General features: G+C 37.8%; 3 protein-coding genes and 1 long non-coding RNA gene across 4 annotated transcripts in view; 1 reads left to right on the plus strand and 3 right to left on the minus strand.

The window, feature by feature from the left end:
- Positions 1-1,858: 1,858 nt before the first annotated feature.
- On the minus strand, positions 1,859-5,506 carry LOC100185465 (U3 small nucleolar ribonucleoprotein protein IMP4-like). The gene is made up of 7 exons (XM_002129608.5): positions 5,371-5,506; positions 4,962-5,070; positions 4,519-4,712; positions 4,038-4,170; positions 3,409-3,563; positions 2,974-3,142; positions 1,859-2,196 (listed from the first exon to the last, which is right to left on the minus strand). Exons 1-7 carry the CDS (start codon positions 5,371-5,373, stop codon positions 2,093-2,095), a joined length of 867 nt encoding a protein of 288 aa, XP_002129644.1. The 5' UTR covers positions 5,374-5,506; the 3' UTR covers positions 1,859-2,092.
- Positions 5,507-6,997: 1,491 nt separating this feature from the next.
- On the minus strand, positions 6,998-7,503 carry LOC108949349. Its single transcript, XR_001974690.2, has 4 exons — positions 7,465-7,503; positions 7,340-7,400; positions 7,248-7,285; positions 6,998-7,043 (listed from the first exon to the last, which is right to left on the minus strand). It is a non-coding gene; the product is annotated as an uncharacterized LOC108949349 (long non-coding RNA).
- A 2,173-nt stretch (positions 7,504-9,676) lies between these two features.
- Positions 9,677-16,734, plus strand: LOC100186994 (P-selectin-like). Its single transcript, XM_002124460.5, has 13 exons — positions 9,677-9,827; positions 10,099-10,184; positions 10,421-10,522; positions 11,071-11,209; positions 11,707-11,841; positions 12,034-12,157; positions 12,720-12,832; positions 13,515-13,700; positions 14,334-14,445; positions 14,975-15,050; positions 15,118-15,193; positions 15,412-15,569; positions 15,922-16,734. Exons 1-13 carry the CDS (start codon positions 9,782-9,784, stop codon positions 16,102-16,104), a joined length of 1,536 nt encoding a protein of 511 aa, XP_002124496.1. The 5' UTR covers positions 9,677-9,781; the 3' UTR covers positions 16,105-16,734.
- Positions 16,735-17,683: 949 nt separating this feature from the next.
- LOC104266824 overlaps positions 17,684-24,918 on the minus strand; it is a 42,950-nt gene continuing 35,715 nt past the window's right edge. The window contains exons 54-62 of the mRNA XM_026837454.1: positions 22,890-23,062; positions 22,363-22,543; positions 22,000-22,103; positions 21,098-21,217; positions 20,584-20,811; positions 19,630-19,705; positions 19,328-19,368; positions 18,741-18,872; positions 17,684-18,136 (exon numbers count right to left, since the gene is read on the minus strand). Of these exons, the coding sequence (XP_026693255.1) occupies positions 18,742-18,872; positions 19,328-19,368; positions 19,630-19,705; positions 20,584-20,811; positions 21,098-21,217; positions 22,000-22,103; positions 22,363-22,543; positions 22,890-23,062 (1,054 nt within the window). The 3' untranslated portion in view covers positions 17,684-18,136; position 18,741. The remainder of the gene's footprint in view (positions 18,137-18,740; positions 18,873-19,327; positions 19,369-19,629; positions 19,706-20,583; positions 20,812-21,097; positions 21,218-21,999; positions 22,104-22,362; positions 22,544-22,889; positions 23,063-24,918) is intronic.

Here is a 24,918-nt window from a genome sequence, read left to right on the forward strand (position 1 = left end):
CTCCCATCTTCCCCCACCCTACTATATGTTTAAGGTAATGGCCAACTCTTGTCTAAATCCCAGGTCCCATGGTGTGCCTCGTGTTGTTCGACCTTATGCACCCTCTGTGATCTTATATTCTAACCAACTCCTAACTTGTGAGGTGTATGAACTAAACACCCGTGTTATAACGACTATCGTTACCCCGCCACGCGAGGATAAATAAGTTACACATTTTTCATTTATAAAGATACAGGTTGACTTCTACTTATCTCACTGACAACACCTTCTATCACGTGACAGTTACGTAGCAACGAGATCACGTGCCTACAACCTCAATCATATACCTGTCAATACATATCTGTTGTTGCAACAAACTATACTCCCTAAAACTAAATAAGTTGTAACCGCCCTTACAACGCTGTAGTAACTTCCACTCCATGCATGGGACAAGTATGAGCAAACACCAGCAGTCAGCCATATATCTCGTGTACAAGTATGCGACATGCGTCATTGCTACTTCAATGTGACACTTCAGTGAAACAACACATACCTTCATATACATTATAAACTATAGGGCCACAATAACTATATAAACGTATGTATAATTACGGCATACATAATTATAACTGACAAAACCCGGTGCAAGTTTTACCGTGGCTGTTATGTGAGGGTATCAGTACATAGTGTAACGTTATCTTTTCAAATACGATAGCGAAGATTAACTTAATTAAAACAACAAATGGAAGGGAATTAGCAGCAAAACTACAGTCGGTAAAACACACTGCATTTAATCTCTCGACAGTTATATAACACAAAATACAAAACTTATTAAAAGACGTGACCCAACTATATCCAATATACGTTGATATTAAAACAACTTATCAACTCACGATACGGCACACACAGCATACGTAGATACCTGGCTTAGTGAAACACAACGTAGTTATTAAACCGTCAATCCTGGCTATTTGGATAATATTCTTTGTTACCGGAGGCGTAGAAATGAATTGAAACCAAAACCAACAGAGATATAAGAACACAATAATCCGTTAGTCACCGTTGTCACTATGGCAACACCTGGTAATACTCAACGTTATACGTTATATATGCCCTTGTATATAAGACATAGCGCTGTTCTATAGTATACACTCAGTATAATATGGTTGTAAGTTGTCTGTTCTTGTATAAGACCTATGTACAACACGCACTACGACTGATAAGACGACTTGAATACATAACATGCTATCGAGTTAACACGAAGTATTGATCCAACTTATATAAGTGGCAGACTAACATACCACGAATGTCTCTTCAACTAAAATAACCAGAGTGTTTCAAGTCGAATCGATATTTAACAAATTAAATATTATCTAGATGGAAAGTAAGTTAGTGTATACTGTGGGGTAAGATGGAATATGGTTTGCACCTAAAACCTGTATTTTCTGACCGTGGTTTTGAACAACTAATAACGCTCTTTTAGAGTCGTGAGGATACGGTTTAATATTTATGTAAATATTTTTTGTTTGCTACCAAGCACAACAAATGGGCGAAAGAGAACAGAAACATGTCTCATTTAAATCTTCCCCGACTCTGTCAAGCCATACCTATGTTAGTGCGTTACATTCAAACCACAACGTTATACACGAAGCGGTAATTACAACGGCAAGCCTAATTTGTCGCATATAAGTGATTGACAACTTATCCATCAGCTTGTAAAATATCGATCAACAATAAAAACAATAGGTTTAGCAGCCAGGATACTTTTCCTCGAGCAGTTTTTACTCATTGCGCGTTTAAACGACTGTCGTTCTTTCTGTACAGATCTATCTATATACACTGCATGTAGGCTACCGATGTACTTTACTACAACACAGGGTCTTACCACGCGTAAGTTTAATTTTGGCGCGCTATGACCATCATGCCATACAATGACGTCATTACCGATGTGACGTAACGATGACGTATGACACGAGAATTGCAAACGAATATTGCATCCATTGTAACAATGCAAGCCATAGTAAAGGTCGAAATTCACCCTTTCGGACCCACAATGGCGCAGTTGGGGCTATTCCGGTGTTTCTGTGGCCCTGATGTAATGTTAATGTTATTTCTATAAATGACGTCGTTTCTTGGCAGTGTTCATGAATGAATGAAGTCTCCACTCGGTGTCAGCAGAGGCCTCTTCATCAATCGTACCAAGTTTTATCTCATACACTGGAAATGATAACCAACCATATTATGATGAAATTAAAAGCCTGTTTTTTAAACAGTTTGGTCCTATTGCATTATCTCATAGTGAGAAATAGGTTTTGGAGAAATCTGCCTGAATCTTGGGTCCCATACTCCCATATCGTGCCTGACTATAGGACCTCACCCATATAGAATGTGCATATACATTGTTGGGGTAATGGGACAAATCTGGCCTAAATCCCAGGTCCCATGGCGTGCCTCACTGTAGGACCTCACCCATATAGAATAGAATGTGCATACACATTGTTGGGGTAATGGGCCAACTCTGGTCTAAATCCCAGGTCCCATGGCGTGCCTCATTGTAGGACCTCACCCATATAGAATAGAATGTGCATATACAATGTTGGGGTAATGGGCCAACTCTGGTCTAAATCCCAGGTCCCATGGTGTGCCTCACTGCAGGACCTTACCCATATAGAACAGAATGTGCATATACATTGTTCGGGTAATGGGACAAATCTGGCCTAAATCCCAGGTCCCATGGCGTTCAATTCAATATTTTTATGATCAGGTTATAGAATAGAATGTGCATACACATTGTTGGGGTAATGGGCCAACTCTGGTCTAAATCCCAGGTCCCATGGCGTGCCTCATTGTAGGACCTCACCCATATAGAATGTGCATATACAATGTTGGGGTAATGGGCCAACTCTGGCCTAAATCCCAGGTCCCATGGTGTGCCTCACTGCAGGACCTTACCCATATAGAACAGAATGTGCACAATAAATATACGCGACTTACATCTGAGTTGAAACCTGGGTCCAATTTCTTTCAATTCAATATTTTTATGATCAGGTTTGGAATAATTATGATGTCGGAATGAAATAAAATCGTCTTCGTTTATAAAAGATATCGTTCGTTTTGATTCGTCCTTGGGAACAGGGAATAATGCTTGGAGGATCGTTTTCACCTGGAGATAAATTTGGTGGTTTGTAAATTTTCGTTTTCAAAAAGTTGTAAAAATGTCAGTGATTTTCTATATATATATATATATGAGGCATAGTTGAAACACCCAGTGTGCCTGGTGTGACATATTATCTCAACTTTTAAAACATGGGTGGCATCATATCTATATGTTTGACCACCCAAGTTTTGAGCTTAAAAATAGTTTTGCAGTAAATTTCAAAGATTAAGTAACAGGTTGTTAAAATGACCATAATTCTATAATTAACTTACCCTCTCTCCAAGTTTTGATTTAAAGTTGTGGAAAATAAGATGCGGGTAAACCTCGGACATTGTCCCAACATCTGGTATGTCGTGTCTCATCACACAGCCTGATATATTGAAGTACGCGGTTGGCCCATACGGTAGATGAGATATTATTAAGCCATCTGTGGAGTTAATGTGTTTGATCATTAAAAGAGGTTTCTAAATACTAATTGGCAAAACCTATGTAAAAAGTAGCGCAAATTTAATATTTACCAAGTATAATGATTTTTAAAAGGTTTTAAATTTTAAACTGCAGAATTTATGCTGCAAATATATTTTATATAATACAAAGAAATATATTTAGATGAACATTTTATGTTCAATTTAACCTCATAATGGGAAAAGCTTTAATAATATTAACTAGGTTTTGCAGTATTATAACATAGTGCTACAATTAAAGGATAAATACATTTCATTCATGTATTCTAAAATAATAAACAAATTCTGAAATAATTGGATTATATTACAACTATTATTACGTTACTGTATACACATTGTTTGTTGTTAAATCATAATTAAAGATAATAGTTTTATTTTAAACAAAACAAAAGATAAAAAAATATATTTAAAACATAAGCTTTAGTGTTGTTTATTACCTGGGTTTCCTCTATGTTCATGCAGAATAATAAAGTCTGTGACATCATTAGCGCGACAAGCAGCAACTAATGCTTTCATTTCATGATTGCCACGATTGAGACGTTGAGAGTTCGGGAAGATTAATTTCACTTCCTGGGATATTATTAAACATATATTAGGGTGGGGAAGATGGGACACTTTTTCATTCTATTTTCTCGTCTTATTTAATTTATAGCAGTAAACAAGTAGGAATTATAAAACCTATCTGAACGACTCCCATAGGCCGTTGTTAAGTGTTTAAAACACAACCGGGATATTTAGATACTACGAGTTTAAAGTACCCCATTTTTTCCCACTCTCAAAAACAACCTTTGCAATATAGGCGACGGGGCTTGTCAGGAAAAATAAACATAACTTTTATCTGAAAACAGTCAACATCTGCAAGAAACGTTATCTAAAAAAATTATTAACTGGTAAAATATCAAGATTATCAGCATCAACCTTAGCGAATTGTTTGAGCTTGGAGCTTGGGTCCCTTGATGTCGTCACCATAATCTTGGGATCTTCAACCCCCACCCACTTATACTCATCATCTATGGAAGATTTCACCCCATCTCCCCCCTCGTCATCGTATTCGAGGTTCGTCTGGAGGTCGAGCGCATCTTTTCGCAACTCAGTCGGGATGCTCTTGTTTTCTGTAAAAGATATAACGAGAATTTTTTATTTGGGGTGATAGCTGAGTTAGTTTATAGACAAAACCAAATTTGAATTTTGCACAAAATCTGTTTTTTTTAGAGTTGAGTGAGTCATTACGCAACTCAGTGGAAACTGGGAATGCTCGTATTTCTGTTTAAAATAATGTGTTGCTTATCTACAATTGCCACAATATTGCAGTGTGTGGATAAACAGACATAACTTTTGGACATAATTAACTTAATCTTTACCGTCAAGAGCATTTTTTAGTTTCCTTTTCCTTTCTTGGATAGATCTTTGCTTTTCTTCAATCGATTTACGATAAATATATTCCCTTCTTTCGCGTGCTTGGCGCCGAATCTATAAAAAATTCTAACTTGCTATTACATAAAATACAATGACAAACGGTAAGCTATATAGAAAAACAACAAAGAATTAGGAACAAAGACATTTGTTAAAACAATTATGCGTAAAAACTAAAGACTATAGGATTATAAATAGACAGATTCCAGTAGCTTAATAGCTGCAAGACACTTATATTACTGCTCAAACTTCATTTAAAAAATAAATAACTTAAAAAGTTTTTTATAAAGGGTAAAGGATTACAACAGCTTATTATTAAACCACAATCTATTGCAAAAAGTTAAACCATAAACTTACCATGATTTCTTGGCCAAACTCCGCTTTACTTGCTTTAAAATTGACAACAAAACTCAAATTTTAATTTAAAATACAAAGTTTATTCGGCACGAACATGTGCGTTCCGTTGGTTAGTTCGGCAAGTAATAACTTTTCTCTCAAAAGGTTGGGTGTATATTCGGGGAGTGAAATATAACGTCATTGCCAACAACATAGCCGACGTAGGTAATTATCATGACGTCATATATTATGAAGTCAATGTTTTTCTTCTAGTTTAAAGCTTTAATAAAGTTACCAAAACTAATATTTACAAGCTGTCAATCAACGCTCTGCACCGCAATTTGTGTCTCTACTGCCAGCGTGCGGCCCAGTCTTTTTAGCTATTTCGGTTTCGTTCGCAAATTTGCTTTACCAAGAATACTACAATACATACGACAACTGTTTTTCATTTTATTTTATTTATAACAGCAGCGCAAAATATTGTACAAAATAACACAGTATTGTCTTGAGAGTTGCTTGCTGCAAAATAAAAACAGGATTAAAATACCTTCATAGTTTATGTGGCTGGCGTTGGTGGAAAGCCACTACGGCACGACAAGCCCCCAGCCAATGGTAGTGGGTTTCTACTCTGGTGAGAAACCCTTGCGGGATGTTACTGTCCACGCAGGTTAAAGAAACCTCATAGACAAAAAATGCACACACCGTGCACAACAAACACACAGAGACACAAGGACAAAAATAATACAACCACGTGCACAAAGAAAATGTGACTAAAATACACAACAGCTCATTCATACAAAAAAAGGGGGCAATTATCAAAAAGTAATAAATGCGGACATAATCGTTGAAACATCTACAAATAAAGTACAGTTCAAATCCTAAAGGATAATCATCTGCAGTGTACACCATATTGAATGTCCGACCGCAAGGAGTCGAAGCCAACAACAGCTCCGCACGTCCCAATCAAAAGGTGAGTCGCCATGTTGGTACCGCGATACTCTCATCGTATCTTCACACCATATAATATCGTTCGGATGTTCCGCACCGCATCGGCCGTTACGAAACTATGTCAGGTTGTAACGAACCGCATTAACAGTGACCGAAATAACCGAGCGTAGCATCACTGGCGGCGACGTCCACGCAACAACCTGACCGTTAAGTAACTCAATCAAAACTGACGTAACCGCACCGAACGCAGAGTCATGACAATGCTCTGACCCACCGTATCGACGTCGTAGCGTAATTGTGACGTGGCCATCATCCCAATCACGCTACATGACGTTTAAATACAAAATTAGGGTTTAATTTATAAAGATTATATTTATATGCTCATATTATACTGCGTGTTAATATTACTCGAGTATTTGTGTACCAACATGGCGTCCTCACCAAGCAATCAGGACAATACAGAATCGCTGAAGGATTCGACCTTTGTAGACGAAGTACCCAATAGAGTGTACAACAACAAAATCTGATCCAGCAAGATGTTCGCCATAGTTTCATTGCATATATTTCATGGACATGCAAAATGCACTAGAGCAGTGACTGACTAAAAATAGCTGGCAACATTGGGTCCAGCAGAATAAGAATACAACAGCGCAGACAAGACACACATACAACAGGCAACTCATACTAATAATACTCAAACCTCAAACCGTGTATCCTTTATCGGCGTCTTCGTCTTTGTTCTTTGTCTGCAAAACAAACGTAATAGTTAACAATACATTTAAAACATTTACGACTTTTTACGACAGTATTAGTTTCAAGTAACATTATGCCTTGTTTCGTTAACACTAGCTATCATTGCAATGGTTACGTCATATCTTACAGTTTAATGTTTACAAAAAAAACATATTTAGTTGTGTTAAAGAAATCTTCATAAGAACTGATAATTCTACCTTGGGCTTTTCCTCGGCAGCTTTATTCGCTGACTTTTCTGCAACAATATAATCGTTAAACATCGGTTTGTATATTATAACGTCATAATTACCTTCATTCTTCTTTCATTCCATGGTCCGCTTGATCCTCTGTGACGTCACATACCATGTGTTCTAAATATATCGAAGATGTTAAAACTATTTGAAAGGAAGTGGTGTGACAAAACAATAAACTTACGAAGTGGGTTCTTTCGTTGCGTCATCACCACTTCGTGACGTCACATCATCGAAGTTTCTAGAAAAGAGCTAATGTACGTAACAATGCCAATTGTGATTTATACTTTACCAATTCTTTGATCTTCTTGCTTCGCGCTCATAGCGCAAATATAATTAGAATATACATGTAATGTGCCTTGCGTCGACGCAGAACGCGCATGGGGCCCCATAAAAAATCGCAAAACGCACGCGTAGAAAAAATCGCATTGTGACGTAGAAAGTATACGGTCGAGCTATGACCTATAACGTAACCAACACGAGCGAAAGCGATTATATCTACTATGACGTAACTATCATACGCAGCGATTGTGACGTAACAAACGAAGCGTTGGTGCAAACCGATGTCGCGTCGCGAGTGACCTACGTATTATGACGTGATAAAGAACGGTGACGCAAATTCTGAAATAAACAGGTTTAATATTAGAATAAATTAAAAATGTTTAAAACGCAAGGCACAATACTTGTTACCAGCGTTTTCTAAGTTTGTTATTCATAATATCAAATATATTTCCATATAAAAGTATTTAAGAATATTTATTTAATAAATTAATAGTTTAATGCTTGCAAAAAGTATTTTAATAATAGTTCATTGAATATTACTCAACTTAAAATCTTGAAATACAATCCACATTAGTTGCAGAACCAACTTCAACCAACCGTCCACGTAGTGTAACTGCCACGCATTGGAAGGCGAGTGTTTTGTAAGCGAGGAATGCGAACCAATCAACCGAAAGCGGGAAGGGCTAATCAACGTTGAAAAGTGTTGCCTGTGGTTTTGTTTTGTACATTTTTTTCTTCCCCTTAAAGTTAGTCATACCAAAGCTGACTGTAAACACTGCTTTTAAAGTTACTTTTAAAAACGCTGTTTTAACCACAGTCGTTTAGATTCTTTCATGGGCTGTGATAGCGTAGCAAATATACTTATAGAGTTATAGACTTTATTTTGTGTTTGTAATACGCGTGTTTGGGCTTTAACACAATGCGAGGATAAACTAGCGATTATGGAAACGCTTTTTAACTGACACCTTCACACATGTTATCCGTAGCGTGTTTTAACGACTGGCGTTTTGCTGTTGATTCTCTTCTCTTCGTATTTTTTAAAATAAAAAGAGTTTTGCTACCGTATTCCAAGAGTTAACGCCAAACTATGTTACGCGACAAACAACTTACAATAAGCCAGCGTAGTAAACAAACAAAACAACCAAGTTTTGGCAAGTTCATACTGTGATAAATATCAAACAAAATGTTCTAATTACGAGCAAGCTTTTTACAGCTGAGGAAAGTAGTTTCTCCTCACCTGCAGCCGTTGGCAACTAACCACAGTTTATTTTCTATCCGGTGGCTTACAACGGTTCAAGAATGCCGTGCCTTTCGTGTCGATGTCGGGTTATATTTGTTCGGACCGTTGAATTTGGACCTGGCGCTACTGCGCATGCGCGATCGGAACTAATTTATCACGACACTGAAACGTTTTGGCAGCTTCGTGTGTTTGCCGCTAAACAAACTGATTCATCGAACATAAGTTCAACATGCACGATGTGATATGCGTGTGCCCTGTAAGTCAAGGTGATAAATAAGATAACATTTTTAAAACGATGAAATATGTTAAACATTGTATCCGCAAGGTGGCGGTAGAGTAGATGCAACATTTGCACTGATTATTTTGATTGTAAACAAATTTAACCCATCGCTATACTACTGTCACTATTGTTTAACAAAATCTTTCACCGACAGCAATGTTATCTCGCATCTCATCAAATTCCGCGATCGCGATTTAATTATAACGTCATAGTTAACATTTATGACGACATCATTCGATAACAAACCAGGTTTACCCTGGCGTAGAATGGCGTTTTATTTGCCACCCACTGTGAGTTGCTTTTTATAAAGTTCCACCCTTTTTAGTCATAGCTGTTATATTTATTTTATTCGTAGCGTGTTATAACGACTGCCGTTTTGTTTTTAATTCCCATTTCTTCGTTGTGTTAATTGAATAGAACTTTTAAAGCTTATGCGCAAAACCGATGCAAATTATTTTGGTTAAAAAACATTTCAGTTCAATTTACTGCTAATAAACTTTAATAATCTCAATGTATTCGATCTCATTAACCTATGTTTCAACCCAGAGGTAACTTGGACCAGTGCCACACATCTGGTTATTGCGTGCAGCACCTGACGTATTCGTTACAGAAGAAAAACGCAAATATAGCGGGCGTGGTTAGGACGATACGGCTCCTTATAAATGACTTTGAGGAAATATTTTCAGAATTCTTTTCAAGATGTTGAAGTTGTGTCTTATCTTGTTTTGTGCGGGAATTGCGGCGGGTGAGTTGGTAGTTTATCTAAAATATTTCGATTTAATTTATAAAAGCTTTTATTTTCGTTTAATACCAATGCTCCAATTGATTATAAAGCACCTGAGTTAGATTAAATAAATGTGATGTTTATTAAATAAAATCGCCTATGATTTTAAATACACGAAGATCGATGCTTATTATTCGTTGCCGAATATTTGGATTTCGTTACTCGCTGTAAAAAAACGACCTAAATTAAAAGTTACAATTGCCTACACAAATAAGTTGCTTTATTACCGCAGGTTTGCAATGTTGGACATGCGATAATGTGTTCAGTCACCAGGATTGTCTCGACCAAGGAAGACTGGTAACCTGCGATGATAGTCAGGTAACAACGTCATGATAACGTCATACGTTGATGACGTCATGCGATGACGTATTATGACTTTGGGGCGTGGATGTGTTATGTACATTTTATTTGTGAGATATTTTCGTGTTATGGTGACGTCATAGATAAATTATGACGTAACGATATATTCTGATGACGTCATTTTTATACTTTATCCAGTCCTGAAGATTCGTAAATCCCCAAACACGAAATAACTATTTATATTGTTTCTACAGACCACGTGCCAGATCGAGCTACGTCACGGGGGTTGGGGGAATAACCCGTTGATTAAGAAATCTTGTAAACAACTTACAGCGTGTGGTTCGAATCATATGCAGGTGAGATGGTTAGTCCTCTCCACCGTTGTAGTGGTGTAACGTAATGTTGTGGTAATCGTGTTTCGTTTGCTTCGTGAATTGGTCATTCACCTTCCAATACATATAGCGAGTCAATTCGAAATCATGGCCACGGGCTACACTATGTTATATCTGTTAGAATACGTTGTTATGATGTTTGATTGGTATATTTTGTATACTGCTGGTAGGGCTATGGAAAATGCATTATATTGTGGGGTAAGATGGGACATCTTTAGCACATAATATCCAAATATCCTGGTCGTGTTTTAAACAAATAACAACGGTTTATGGGAGTCGTGAGGATACGGTTTTATAATTCTTTGAATGTTCTTTGTTCACTTTATCAATTGGGACGGGAAAATAAAATGAAAATGTGTCCTGTCTTCCCCCACTCTACTATACATTATTGTACATTTTAAAGGTTTTGATTTCTTCGTGTTATTGCTAACAAAGATTTGAATAATGTAAATACGTTAAAATGTATTTGTGACGTAATAAACATGCTTTACGACGTAGTTATACCTTCTCAGGACCTAGGATCAGCGTCGATTACCAACCTTGACACGCAGTGTAATATGAAACCTCCGTCATCTGTGTGCAGATGTTGTTGTAATACGGATGGTTGTAACCATTATGTGATGACGTGTGACCAGTTAGGGGGGAGGGGAGGTAAGATGGGACATAGTGGTTATGAGGCAAGATGGGATGCAGGGTGGTTTGACATCAATGTATATTTGATTTGTGTGTGTAAGTTCACACTTTCGTAACAGTAACTGAATCACGCCCCGGATATCGCCCAACTAAACAAACCAATGTGACCTATTCACCAACCGGTTTTTGTGAATTCCCTGAACCGTATATTCAGTCGCCAAATCGTGCTTTAGTTTGAGATATAACGCTGATGTGGTGTATGAGAAGGTCGTCCGTGGTTGTGGTTCAGTATCAGCAAATCTGCGATTAGTGTGGCGGATTAACGGCTGGAATGTATACAACATGATGGGCATGAAAAGTCAAATTCTTCGATATTTGTTTAGAAAGAATATTAAAGGCAAATTAGGATTAGGCGTATCGAATTATCGCCGCAGGTGAAGATAAAACGTTCATTTCTGGTTAAACCGGGTTGTTTAGATTTTGAACTCCAATTATGGCATCAAAATTTTATTAAGGTGGATCCTGTAAGAGGCTGAGAGCACCTCGTAATGGTAGGATGAAATGCACCGGAGGCAACGGCCCTCTAAGTTCATGTGTGTTTACATGTAACCGGGGCCATATGATGATTGGTGCGGCTGTATCAACATGCGGTAAGTCACTGGGATGCTATGGTCAAATAATCCAAGAAATCTGGGCGTGGCTTTGCAATGTAAACCAGTTAAACTGCCGTGTTTGCTGGGAAACAGTGTAGCTAATATAATCTGTTTTACATTTGAAATATTTTCGTTAGTGACGTCACAAAACCAATTGTGTGCAAATAATAAGCTTTTATGATTCAATAGATTACTTCAGTACGAGAGATAACCCCGCCCCTATTTGTGAGCCAATCAAATGCGAGTATCCAGTGGTACCACAAAATGGGTCTGTGACGTGTACAAGAGGTCGCGCGGTCGGCAGCAGATGCAGGTCTTTATTTTGTAATAAATAAATATTGGTGACGTAGCATGCCTCGCTGTACGACCTTACCCATATAGAATAGAATGTGCATATACAATGTTGGGGTAATGAGCCAACTTTGGTCTAAATCCCAGGTCCCATGGCGTGTCTCACTGTAGGACCTCACCCATATAGAATAGAATGTACATATACAATGTTGGGGTAATGGGTCAACTCTGGCCTAAATCCCAGGTCCCATGGCATGCCTCACTGTAGGACCTCACCCATATAGAATAGAATGTACATATACAATGTTAGGGTAATGGGCCAACTCTGGTCTAAATCCCAGGTTCCATGGCATACCTCACTCTAGGACCTCACCCATATAGAATAGAATGTGCATATACAATGTTGGAGTAATGGGCTAACTCTGGCTTAAATCCCAGGTCCCATGGCATATCTCACTGTAGGACCTCACCCATATAGAATAGAATTTTACCTATCATTGGCATATACAAAACATAACATCCATTACATGTATTTGTATATTTATTATCTATCACTCAATGCATACCTTGTTAATCTAATACAGATATAACTGCGATGAAGGCTACAAGTTGGTCGGTGCAACGTACATGACATGCACAGAGGAAACCATGGGTGGGACTTATGGTTTATGGAGTAGAATGCCACCTGTATGCCAACGTAAGTATCTATGTTGGTTAGGTTGTGTATGAGATCCTGGGAAATAGGCCAGAGTTGGCCCATTACCCCAACATTGTATATGCACATTCTACTCTATATGAGTGAGGTCCTACAGTGAGGAACGCCACGGGACCTGGGATTTAGGCCAGAGTTGGCCCATTACCCCAACATTGTATATGCACATTCTATTCTATATGAGTGGGGTCCTACAGTGAGGAACGCCACGGGACCTGGGATTTAGGCCAGAGTTGGTCCATTATCCCAACATTGTATATGCACATTCAATTCTATATGGGTGAGGCACACCATGGGACCTGGGATTTAGGCCAGAGTTGGTCCATTATCCCAACATTGTATATGCACATTCAATTCTATATGGGTTAGGTCCTACAGTGAGGCAAGCCATTGGTTCCGAGTCGTGCCATTAGCTCAAATATCTACTGCTAAGTAGCCAGTATGTAAATTTAATTAATAAAAAGGACCGAAAACCGACTTCATGTAAAATCTAGTTTGGAAAATTAAAATTTATAACGGGCGGGAAATCGGATCATTCAAAACCGACAATTGTTGGCAATGTTAGATTAAAAATATTTTACAAATAAGGTTCATATATGTAGCATCATACCTTAACATTGAAATGTAACGTTTGATTTGACTCTAAATCAAATATTTTTGTCCCCAGCCAAACAATGCCCGTTGCAGAACCTCCGCAACGGGAGGATAGATTGCACCAACTCCAACTTTGTCGGATCAACTTGTGCATTAATTTGCAGTGCCGAGTTAGGTTATCAAGTCTACCCACCGACCACACAAGCCCTCAACTGTCAATCAAATGAGGAATGGGACAAAGCGATGCCTTGTTGCTCACGTGAGTGGATTCCATGGAAGCCATGGTTACTGCGGTTTGGAAATTAATAAGAGAAACTATTTTCTCATAACCAACGAAATCTAATAATAGAGTTCGTCCTAGTACGTTGTAATTAGTGGTCAACCATCTAAATAAACATTAACGTGTTTTGCGGTTGGGAATCCCAAACCACATGTTAGTGAATCAGCGTGTTAGTAAACCATGTTTATATATAACATGTTCCAATGGCTGTTGTGTCAATGCAACTGATTTAGATTTTGTACGTTTTCCTACAAATCAAATCTGAAAAAATAAGACTGTAAGGTTTCGGGGTTATTGGCCAACTCTGTTCTAAACCCTACGATTCCCCTAGCAAAGCTGTAAGATCCCGCACTTCGATAATATAAGGTTTAAACGCTACGCCACGATCGAAGTTTAGAGTTATGTATATATGTATGAATATAAAGGCTCACGGTCGAGTTACATACCATGGTATACTGAAGTGATCACTTCAGTATATTATGGTAATACCTAATCCATTAAAACGTATACAACTGAGGTATACTATATTTGAAAACTGTTGCAAAAAAACTTTACATTGATATTAATATTCAAAGGTAAATAAGCAAACCTTTCAACGTAATTTATTCTTAGGTCCCTGCCCACCGTTTGCCGTGATGGACTTCGTAGTTGTACTTGATTCGTCGTCATCTGTTGGTCGTTCAAACTGGAACAAAATGAAAGCATTTGTTAGAAGTTTTATCGCGTAAGTACGAGGTTCGAAAGCTACATCCGCTACATGCTGCATATAAACAGTACAGCTACCTTATAACTAGTACAATCTACCATATGTTCTCTATCTTCATGTGTCTAATAAGTACTGGGTTCGAAACCTACATCCGCCACATGCTGCATGTAAACAGTATGGCTACTTTATGGTTACAATAACTGTGGCATTTTTTGTCCCATGTTAGTATGTGTCTAGTGAGTAACAGGTTCGAATCCCAGAGCAAGTAAGTGGTGATGTTTAACATAAAGTATAAACATTTAATAATGTCGAATCACTATAAAGCTACTGTAACGTTAAAGTTAATTTAGTACCATCCTGCCTGCAACAGGAATACATACTAGATCAGATGACACATTGTCATTGCATGTTCTTTATAAATAGTAGTTGACATGAATATCCAATCACTGTACAAAGCAATGTAATTGTTAAGAGACAAAATACGACACACTCACCATGTTTATACGACCAATATATACGTCGTTGTAATATTCCATTTTCTCCACAGTGACTTTAGTATACGTGATGACGCTACACACGTAAGCGTGGTAAGGTACAACCGTCACGTGGATACAACTACACAGGTATAATACGTGTGTTTAATTACAATGTAGGGTAAGGTGTATATATATCATCACTTGATCAACACAGATTCTATTGGACGACCACCCTAATAGTTCGGAAGATTTGCTTGCAGCATTCGACAGGATACCTTACAATGGGAGTGGTAAGCATGAGTATTGACCATATTTCATTATCTATTTTATCAACAACGCTATTTAAGAGTCGTGAGGATACGGATATATAATTCTGTAAATATTCTTTGTTTACTACCAAATGGGACGATAAAAAGAATGATATCATAGATCACCATAAACATCTATATACTACGTTGTATTTACGTTTTTCTTATAATGTGATCGCTGTTACATTGTTATATTACAGGCACACGCACTGGGCAAGCACTCAACTACACAGCCGGTACATTAATACCAACAGGCAACCGACCCAACGCTAGAGATGTCGTTTTACTTATAACTGACGGTGCGTCACAGGATGACGTAGTGGTGCCGTCACAAAACTTACATGCAACTGGCGCCTTAGTGAGTTATTGGGAGTATATATGCATAAAGTACTGATATATGTTTGTACAGGGTAAATCGTAAGTGGACACGAGGTGTATATAACCATAGTATACTGAAGTTACTTAGTATACTATGATATAACAGAACACATATATGGTATAACGACTGTTGCTGCCCCGCCGTGCGGGGACGAGATGCATGAAACAGAACACCCGCGTTATAACAACTGTCGTTTTTCCGCAACGTTGGTTCAATAAAATTTAAGTATTTTTAAAGAGAAATTCAAACTCAAAAGAGAAATTCAAATCTCGTTACGCCTTGTAACAACAACATCATAAAATCTAATTCACTTCCTTACAAACAATCTTAGGTATTCGTTTTACCTGTCCAACCTCCCCGAGTTCGTCTTCGCATGGATGAGATCTACACCATAGCTGGCAATCGTGCCAATGTTATCACAGATGCATTGGAGGGCGGGTTCGCAGCTCTTGATGAAGAATTCGCCGGCAGAATCAGCCAACTGCTTTGTGCATCTCCTTGCCCGTTGAACTAACGCATCATATCTTGGTATAGTGGGGTGGGGGAAGATGGGACACATTTAGAACATAATATTTAAATATCTTGATCGTGTTTTAAACAATCACCAACGGTCCCTGAGAGTCGCGAGGATACGGTTTTATAATTCTTCGAATATTCGCCTATCTTCCCAATCCTACTATACATCTGGATATTATTTTAACTTTTACAATCAATGAGCTTGTTTAGGTTATGAATCTGTATATGAATCTACACGTTATAATAAGCATTAGTTATGTGGCTATTTATGTATAGTAGGTTGGGGTAAGTTTGGCTTTGTTATTATTCCCTTTTATCGTCTTATTTGGTGGCAAACAAGGTATAATCAAAGAAATATATATATACCCGTATTGTTGGGGATTTTAAAGAGCGTTTTCAACTGTTCAAAACACGAATAAGAAATCTGAGTCCTTATGCGTGTTAACGGTATCCATCTTACCCCACACTTCTATCTACGTTTACCTAACCATTGCTCCAGCGGCTTACTTATTTCATCGATGACGTAACAGACATATCTTTACTACGTCATAGCATAAACTGTGTAATAGTAGAATCGTTTAAGATTTTATCGACTGCCTTGAATACAAACTTGTGGTGTTGGAAACATTATGGCTTGGTAAATATTATCTAATATAATACCATACCGGGTATACACAATATAATACATTTTGGGGGGGGGGTTGCCATAGCATAGCATTTTTTCTAGTGTTGCATGTAAACACTCACAACGTCGCTCAATGCTATGGTTATATCACACTGCCACTACAAGCATTCACCACATAATCAATACTAACAACCCAAAGCCACCACGTGCGGATATAACCCTACCAAACCAACAAGTATAAAGCAACCACCGCATTTGGACTTGTGACGGTGTAAATATTATTGCTTGGTAACTACAGAACTACTATTTACAATCACAACACCAATACTATACCTATACAGTTACCATATATATGTGACAAACTCTTGCTGGTGCTTACTTTACTATTACCGCATAGCTAGTTGCTGCACGAGCGTTTGCTATAAACGACCGTGCAATAGTAGGCGACCACCAATCAACGCGCAAACGTTGAATCCACGCCATGCGTTTAATTATATGCGCCATCAACGTGGAACGCCTATTCCACTTTAATGGGAAAGATTTTGTATGTATCTCAAGTTTTGTACAGTAAGGTAGGGGAAGACAGGACACCTTTAGCTTATTATATCCAAATATCCTGATCGTGTTTTAAACAATTAACAACGATCTATGGGAGTCGTGGGGATACGGTTTTATATTTCTTTGAATATTCTTATTTTACCACAAAATGGGACGAGAAAATAAAGTGAAAAGGTGTCCCATCTTCACCCACCCTACTATATATTCAAGTTAACCCATCAGTGACCACTGGGTTTAAAGAATTAACCATTGTCTTGACGAAGGCGACCTAATTAGAGTCTCGACACGTTGCTCAACCAAATAATAAATTGCTGAACGAGTTAGCTAGACCTGATTCTAATACTACGCCTGGCAACAGCTTATATAAACAATAGTCTGTAGGAAAACACACGAGTATATGCATGGTATATATTGTGTAGGCGACGAGCAAAGGTAAGTTGTTTGTACTTCGTACACTCGTTGTTAAAACTAATAAAATTAGAACATATAGATATATAAGTGCCGACGCGAATAGATTATCTAGCATTGCTTCGAACTACGTATGCAAGTTGTCGTCACGCATCACATGACGTCACGCGTAGTACGACGTCACGCGTAATATGACGTCAGACAACCTGTACAAACGAGTTTTCATAAGGGCGCTAGATGTCTCTATAGAGTTAAAATCATGCAAAATGTTCTTCGTATAAAATCGTAGTAAAATATAAGTTGAAGCCAGGTTGGAACTTGAGTTTATGATTGAAGAAATGCATCAGTGACGTAACAATGAAGATTGTGGCATAGATTGCGTGTTTAACTTGCATGGCAACTTTGGGAAGGCAACTTTGATAGAATATTTACAAAAAAACTGAAAATTAAAATATTTTTATCATTTGTTTGACGAGCAACTTTATAATTTATTCTAGATAAAGACAAATAATTGCAATTTATTTTTAAAAATAGTATAATTTGTTTATCTTTTCGTGACGGAGCATCGACAGTCATTACAACAAGGATTTTGAGACCCATATACAATTACATTTGGGACCCATATACTAAACACATGTTTTGAATATTTGTTGTAGATCTCATTGCTTTTGAGTGACTGTTATATAATTAAATTTGGAATCTACATAAAAACATAATATAGTTGGGTGGGGGAAGATTAGACACCTTTTTCGTTTAGTTTTCTCTTTCCATTTGGTAGTAAACAAAGAACATTCAATGAATTATAAAACCTTATCCTCACAACTCCCATAGACTGTTGTTAATTGTTTAAAACACGATCAGGCTATTTGGATATTATGTGCTAAAAGTGTCCCATCTTCCCCCACCCTATTATATCATAATATCCATCTCGTTATTAAAGAACTTGCTGAAATAAAAATTAGGACCCACAGACCAATACATTTGCGAACCACCTATAAACCCAATTTCCATAATACCCCATTGTACAATGTGTCCCATCTTACCTCAAATATCTTTAGCGATATACATCGACCTTCTGCGTCTCCTCATGCACAAGAATACAACAAGTGCAATCAATATAATAAGAACGATACCAGCGATGACACCAAGCACTATCGCTACTGTGCGGAAGAGGGCTGAAATATGAGGGGAAGTTAGACATCTACAGTCTAATGTCTTATTATTATAGATCAATTAAACATGGATTAAAACGTAGATTTTCTAACAATATATGATAATATTAAGCTTGGTTTAATTTCTTCACAATCAATATATGATAAAATATATTTATCTCGTGAATGTAATAGTGTGAAGGGAGATAGCAACAGTTAATAAAAACACTATATATCCATTTATTTAATAGATTACAATAACAACGGTCATGTACGAGGTGTAGGTGTGGTAGGTACGAGTAATGAGACAACTCTGACCTGTCACCACACTACCAAGAAAATAGTATTTTTCATATATTATCAATATAGCAAAGAGATGGGAATTAGCAACTTTAAATTTATTAAAACATGCTATGTTTAAACATAAGACTAATAATGTTTAAATAAAGTTATTAAAATCGTTGCAAAATATTAATTACCTGGTTGGTCACAACGTGGACCAGTAAAAGATTCCGTGCATCTGTGGATATAAAGTGGTTTAAATATTGTTGGAGTTAATTAATGTTTGTAATTAATTTGAAAAGGAGACTGACGATGCCATTTAGGCCAAATATAATCAATTCTATTATAAAATTGGTTAGACTTGATTTTTGTCCGTTGCACCAGATACTGACTACAATTTTTACACAAAAATCGTCCAACTCTATGAGCACCAGATCAGGGTCAGATTCTCGAAATTTATTTCGGTTAACTTAATAACTTCACCTATGGTGCTACTTACATGCACACTGGGTTTCCAACCACGGATGAAGGCAAGCATCTTGCTCCATTCAAACAATAACCCGTTGTACATTGACCTGGAGGTTATGTGAGTGTGAGTGTTTATACAATGATCAATGTTCGTGTATTACATTCTTATTCACCAGACACACATGGTGTATCCATACACCTCATGCACACTGTCAAGCTATAACATAGGTGTCTTCTTATACACCAGACACACATGGTGTGTTCATACACCTCATGCTCACTGTCGAGTTATAACATGGGTGTCTTCTTATACACCAGACACACATGGTGTATTCATACACCTCATGCTCACTGTCGAGTTATAACATGGATGTCTTCTTACACACCAGACACACATGGTGTATCCATGCACCTCATGCTCACTGTCGAGTTATAACATGGGTGTCTTCTTATACACCAGACACACATGGTGTATTCATACACCTCATGCTCACTGTCGAGTTATAACATGGGTGTCTTCTTATACACCAGACACATATGGTGTATTCATACACCTCATGCTTACTGTCGAGTTATAACATGGGTGACTTCTTATACACCAGACACACATGGTGTGTTCATACACCTCATGCTCACTGTCGAGTTATAACATAGGTGTCTTCTTATACACCAGACACACATGGTGTATTCATACACCTCATGCTCGCTGTCGAGTTATAACATGGATGTCTTCTTATACACCGGACACACATGGTGTATTCATACACCTCATGCTTACTGTCGAGTTATAACATGGGTGACTTCTTATACACCAGACACACATGGTGTGTTCATACACCTCATGCTCACTGTCAAGTTATAACATGGGTGTCTTCTTATACACCAGACAAACATGGTGTATTCATACACCTCATGCTCACTGTTGAGTTATAACATGGGTGTCTTCTTATACACCAGACACATAAACCTTCTGAATGTAACTTACCAACACAATGTGTACTGTTGAGTAATTGTGTTCCAGGATTGCAGTCGCACGCAAAGGAACCATCAGTGTCTCTACATGTTGCCAATGTGCATGGGTTCGATGATAGACACTCATTGACGTTGGTACATGATGTTCCATTGCCAGTATACCCAGTATTGCATGTACAAGTCACTGGTGTTGTTGTGGCACCACATGAGGCATTAGCATGGCAGTTGGCACACACAAAAGCTAGAAATAAAAATATTGATTATTATTTCAGGATAAAGGATTCAATACTTCAATCTGTTTTTGGCAAACCAAATTTTAAAAACTCATATTTACAATTTTACACAACGCATGCTGGAACTTTTACTATCGGCAAACAGATAGAGTAATTTGGTAAACATGTACCATGAATAGATTACTGAAGTTCCCAACCACGATATATAAAAGAAAAAAACATACATGCATTATTTCTTTGATAGTGTTTAGGTTTGAATGCACAAAGAGTTAAAAAATTATTGCACAAACTTACGAAGGCAATTTCCACCAGACTTAAAATACCCTGCGTCGCAAATACACTCAAAGTTTGCCCCTGTGCCAGCCGAACATCTGGAGTTATTTCCACAAGGTAAATTCACACATGGACTTATAGCTGTGGAGGTATAAAGGTGTGTTGAATGAAGGTAACAACATATGGCTTATTATCATAAGGATATAGTAGGGGGTGGGACAGAGCACATAATATCCAAATATCCTAGTCGTGTTTTAAACAATTAACAACGGTCTATTTGAATTGTGAGATGCGGTTTTATAATTAAATGTTGGTTGTTTAATTTTTATTAAATGTTCTTTGTTTACTGCCAAATTGGACGAGAAAATAGAATGAAAGGTGTCCCATCTTCTTTCCACCCTACTATTTATTATAACACATGTAAGACAATGGTGGGCCTGGTCATTGGCTGAATACATGCATTGGCTGAATACATGCACATACATGCACATATATAAAACATTTAGTGTAAATATTTATAAAGACCACAATGACTCTTAACTGGTAGTTCTCCTAAAGCTGTAAAAATTAATACGAAGTTATATATGGTTGAATAAGAGGTGTTTAAACTTTGTGGTTGTCTGCAAGTGAGGAACCTGTGCTTGAAAATAAAGTTAAAGTTGAATTAATGCAACAGGTATGGTGTATGGATACATAACTTCATATACATGGTACCCATGATGGAAGTCATGTTTTTGTGTCATCATTGGCTTACAATAAACTACATCTTACTCTATTGGTTGTACTATTAACATGAACACTAACTAATTAAAAAACAGGAGTGGCAACCATGGATAAGTCACTCAAGTTCCCACCCATGAGGATATAAATGACAAAACCAACCAAAAGTCTGCTTTACCAAATTGCAAATATATTCAACTTACTTGTGGTTGGTGGATTAGCAAATACATTCATGCCCGCTGTTTGGTCGAATTGGGCGACGACATCATTCAGGGACGCCCCTGGTTGTTGTACTACAACATCAAGACTGCAGAAGTTAAGTAAATATGTAAGTTTGATTGATGTGGAAAACATATATGAATTGTTGCCATATGTGTAGTGCATTGTGTTCTATCCTACAGCAAGGCATGTCATGTGACCTGGGATTTAGACCAGAGTTGGTTCATTACCCCAACATTGTGTATGCACATTCTATTCTATATGGGCGAGGTCCTACAGTGAGGCACGCCATGGGACCTGGGATTTAGAGTCACACTGTACTCAAGGTATTGAAACATGTTACTTACAGAGCAATCACACTTCCCCGATGGAAAGTAATTGTTCTAATGACAATGGAGATTCTACTCTTTATGGTGACTTGGGTTCTGACTGTGGCCTCCAGAGTTGTATATGCACTGCTAGTTGTGTCTTGTAGTTCAGATGTGAATACAAAGGTTGAAACCATAACCAATTGAAAGACTCCAGTCACTGAAATGAAAGGTATCAACATAGTATAAGATGCTGGGCATAGAAATCAAGGCTAAAGGATACAAGTTCGAGATCAAAAGCTGCCATCCCTGTCGCTGTATGTGTCCTTGGGCAGGACACTACAGCAATTTCTATGGTGTGTCTAAATTGTCAGCCATACAGAAAAACAATCACCCACAAAGTTACATACGTGGTAACTTGTAAGCAGGCACGAGGTGTATGAAACAGAACACCCGTGTTATAAACGACTGTGGTTGCCGTGCCGTGCGAGGGTTTAAAATACACTTCATATATGAGCTTTATACAATCAATATAACATTGTTAACTTAGTTGTAAAGTAACTTACCATTGCAATGCAACGTCCCATCACCAGTAAACCCAGTATTGCAAGCACAAGTAAAACTTCCAATTGTGTTGGCACAATTAGCATTTGCATGACAGTTGTCTGTATTTAATGTACATTCATCAATATCTGTGCATGATAAACCAGTGCCACTGTATCCAGTATTGCAAGCACAAGTAAAACTTCCAATTGTATCAGAGCACGCTGCGTTCGCATCACAGTTGTCGGTGTTGGTCAAACATTCGTTGATATTCTCACATTTTATGCTGGTCGCGTTTAGTTGGTAGCCACTGGCACAGTTGCATGTAACGGAGCCGTCTGTGTTGGCACAAGTCCCTCCTGTACCACAGTCGTGGCCAAGATTGCATTCATTGATATCTGTACAGTTAACTCCACTGTATCCAGTGTTACATATGCATTGGAACGATCCATTTGTGTTAAAACACATGGAGTTAGCTTGGCATATTGAAGGGTTGATACATTCATCAATATCATCGCATGTAACCCCATCTCCACTATACCCAGCCATACACGTGCATATGAATCCACCCATTGTGTTGGTACATGTTGAGCTACCAACTAAACAGTTGTTGTTGCCACCAGCTGCACATTCATCAATATCCAAACAACTTGTTCCATTTCCTGGAAGAACAAATATATATCTATATGGTTGAGGTCCTCAATAACGTTTGTAAAGTGACCTGGAATTTAGACCAGAGTTGGTCCATTACCCGAACATTGTATATGCACATTCTATTCTATATGGGTGAGGTCCTACAGTGAGGCACGCCATGGGACCCGGGATTTAAGTCAGAGTTGGCCCATTACCCCAACATTGTATATGCACATTCTATTCCATATGCGATGACTATTTTTACCAACAAGATATTTAAACTCATATGTCTGCTAACAGTGTGTATATCATAACGCAAATATCATATCAAAATCAAAAACGAAAGGAAAAAGTTTGTCCCACACTTATAACAAGAACCCAAAATGGTAGCAACATTAATGTTAATGAAACCGAACCTGAGTATCCAGCAATACAAGCGCAAGTGAAGCTTCCATCTGTATCAGTGCATGATGCGTTTACGTGGCAGGGTGTGGCCAAACATTCATTGATATTTGAACAACTTGTCCCATTACCTGGATTGTAGGTTGTTAATATTGTGTATGAGTTACAATTATCAAGTATAGACTCATTATAATATAGCAGATGTTTCACCAAGTCTACTTAGTCTTTTACAAGCACTGACGATGCCAGCAGTTTTTGGTGCATTTTATACAAAAATCTTAATTATGAATATCAAGGTTTCAATTATCGAGTATAGACTCATTATACTAAAGCAGATGTTTCACCAAGTCTGCTCAATCTTTTACAAGCGCTGAAGATGCCAACAGTTTAGGAGAAACATCTGCTCTCAGGTGCCTTTATTTTGGTTTTGTATCTGATATATAGATACAATCTGTTTCCTAGCTTTAACTAATAGTGTGTTTTAACAACTTGTTGTTTTGTTGATAATTCTTTTCCCTTCGTTAATTCATTTGAAACGCGCTGTCGTATTCGAAGATATAAATAAAGTAGTAGTTACCTGAATATCCTGCCTTGCAAGCACAAGCGAAGCTTCCATTGGTATCCACACACACAGCATTGGAGGGGCAGGTATCGGTGTTCATCAAACATTCGTTCACGTTCGTACAATCCATGTTTCGGCCTGAAGGAGCAAAGTTAAAGTATCTGGTCTAAGCTGTGGAAGATACTGGGTTCGAAGCTCAATGCTACCATTGTGGGCGTAAGTATTCTTGGGCAGGACACTTAACAACAATTGCTCCAACCTAGTGGTCACTAATGGGTTGTTCAAATTGTCGGCCATACAGAAAAACAATCACCCACAAGTTACATACATGATGATAAATAACCCAATATTTGTTATCATAAATTAAAGTTTAGTCAGCAATATTTTAAAAATATCAATATATATTTAATTCACTGGACCATTTCCAGTGTAGCCTGCATTACACGTGCAGGTGT

Source organism: Ciona intestinalis, chromosome 1, assembly GCF_000224145.3.
Source record: "Ciona intestinalis chromosome 1, KH, whole genome shotgun sequence".
Taxonomy (NCBI): domain Eukaryota; kingdom Metazoa; phylum Chordata; class Ascidiacea; order Phlebobranchia; family Cionidae; genus Ciona; species Ciona intestinalis.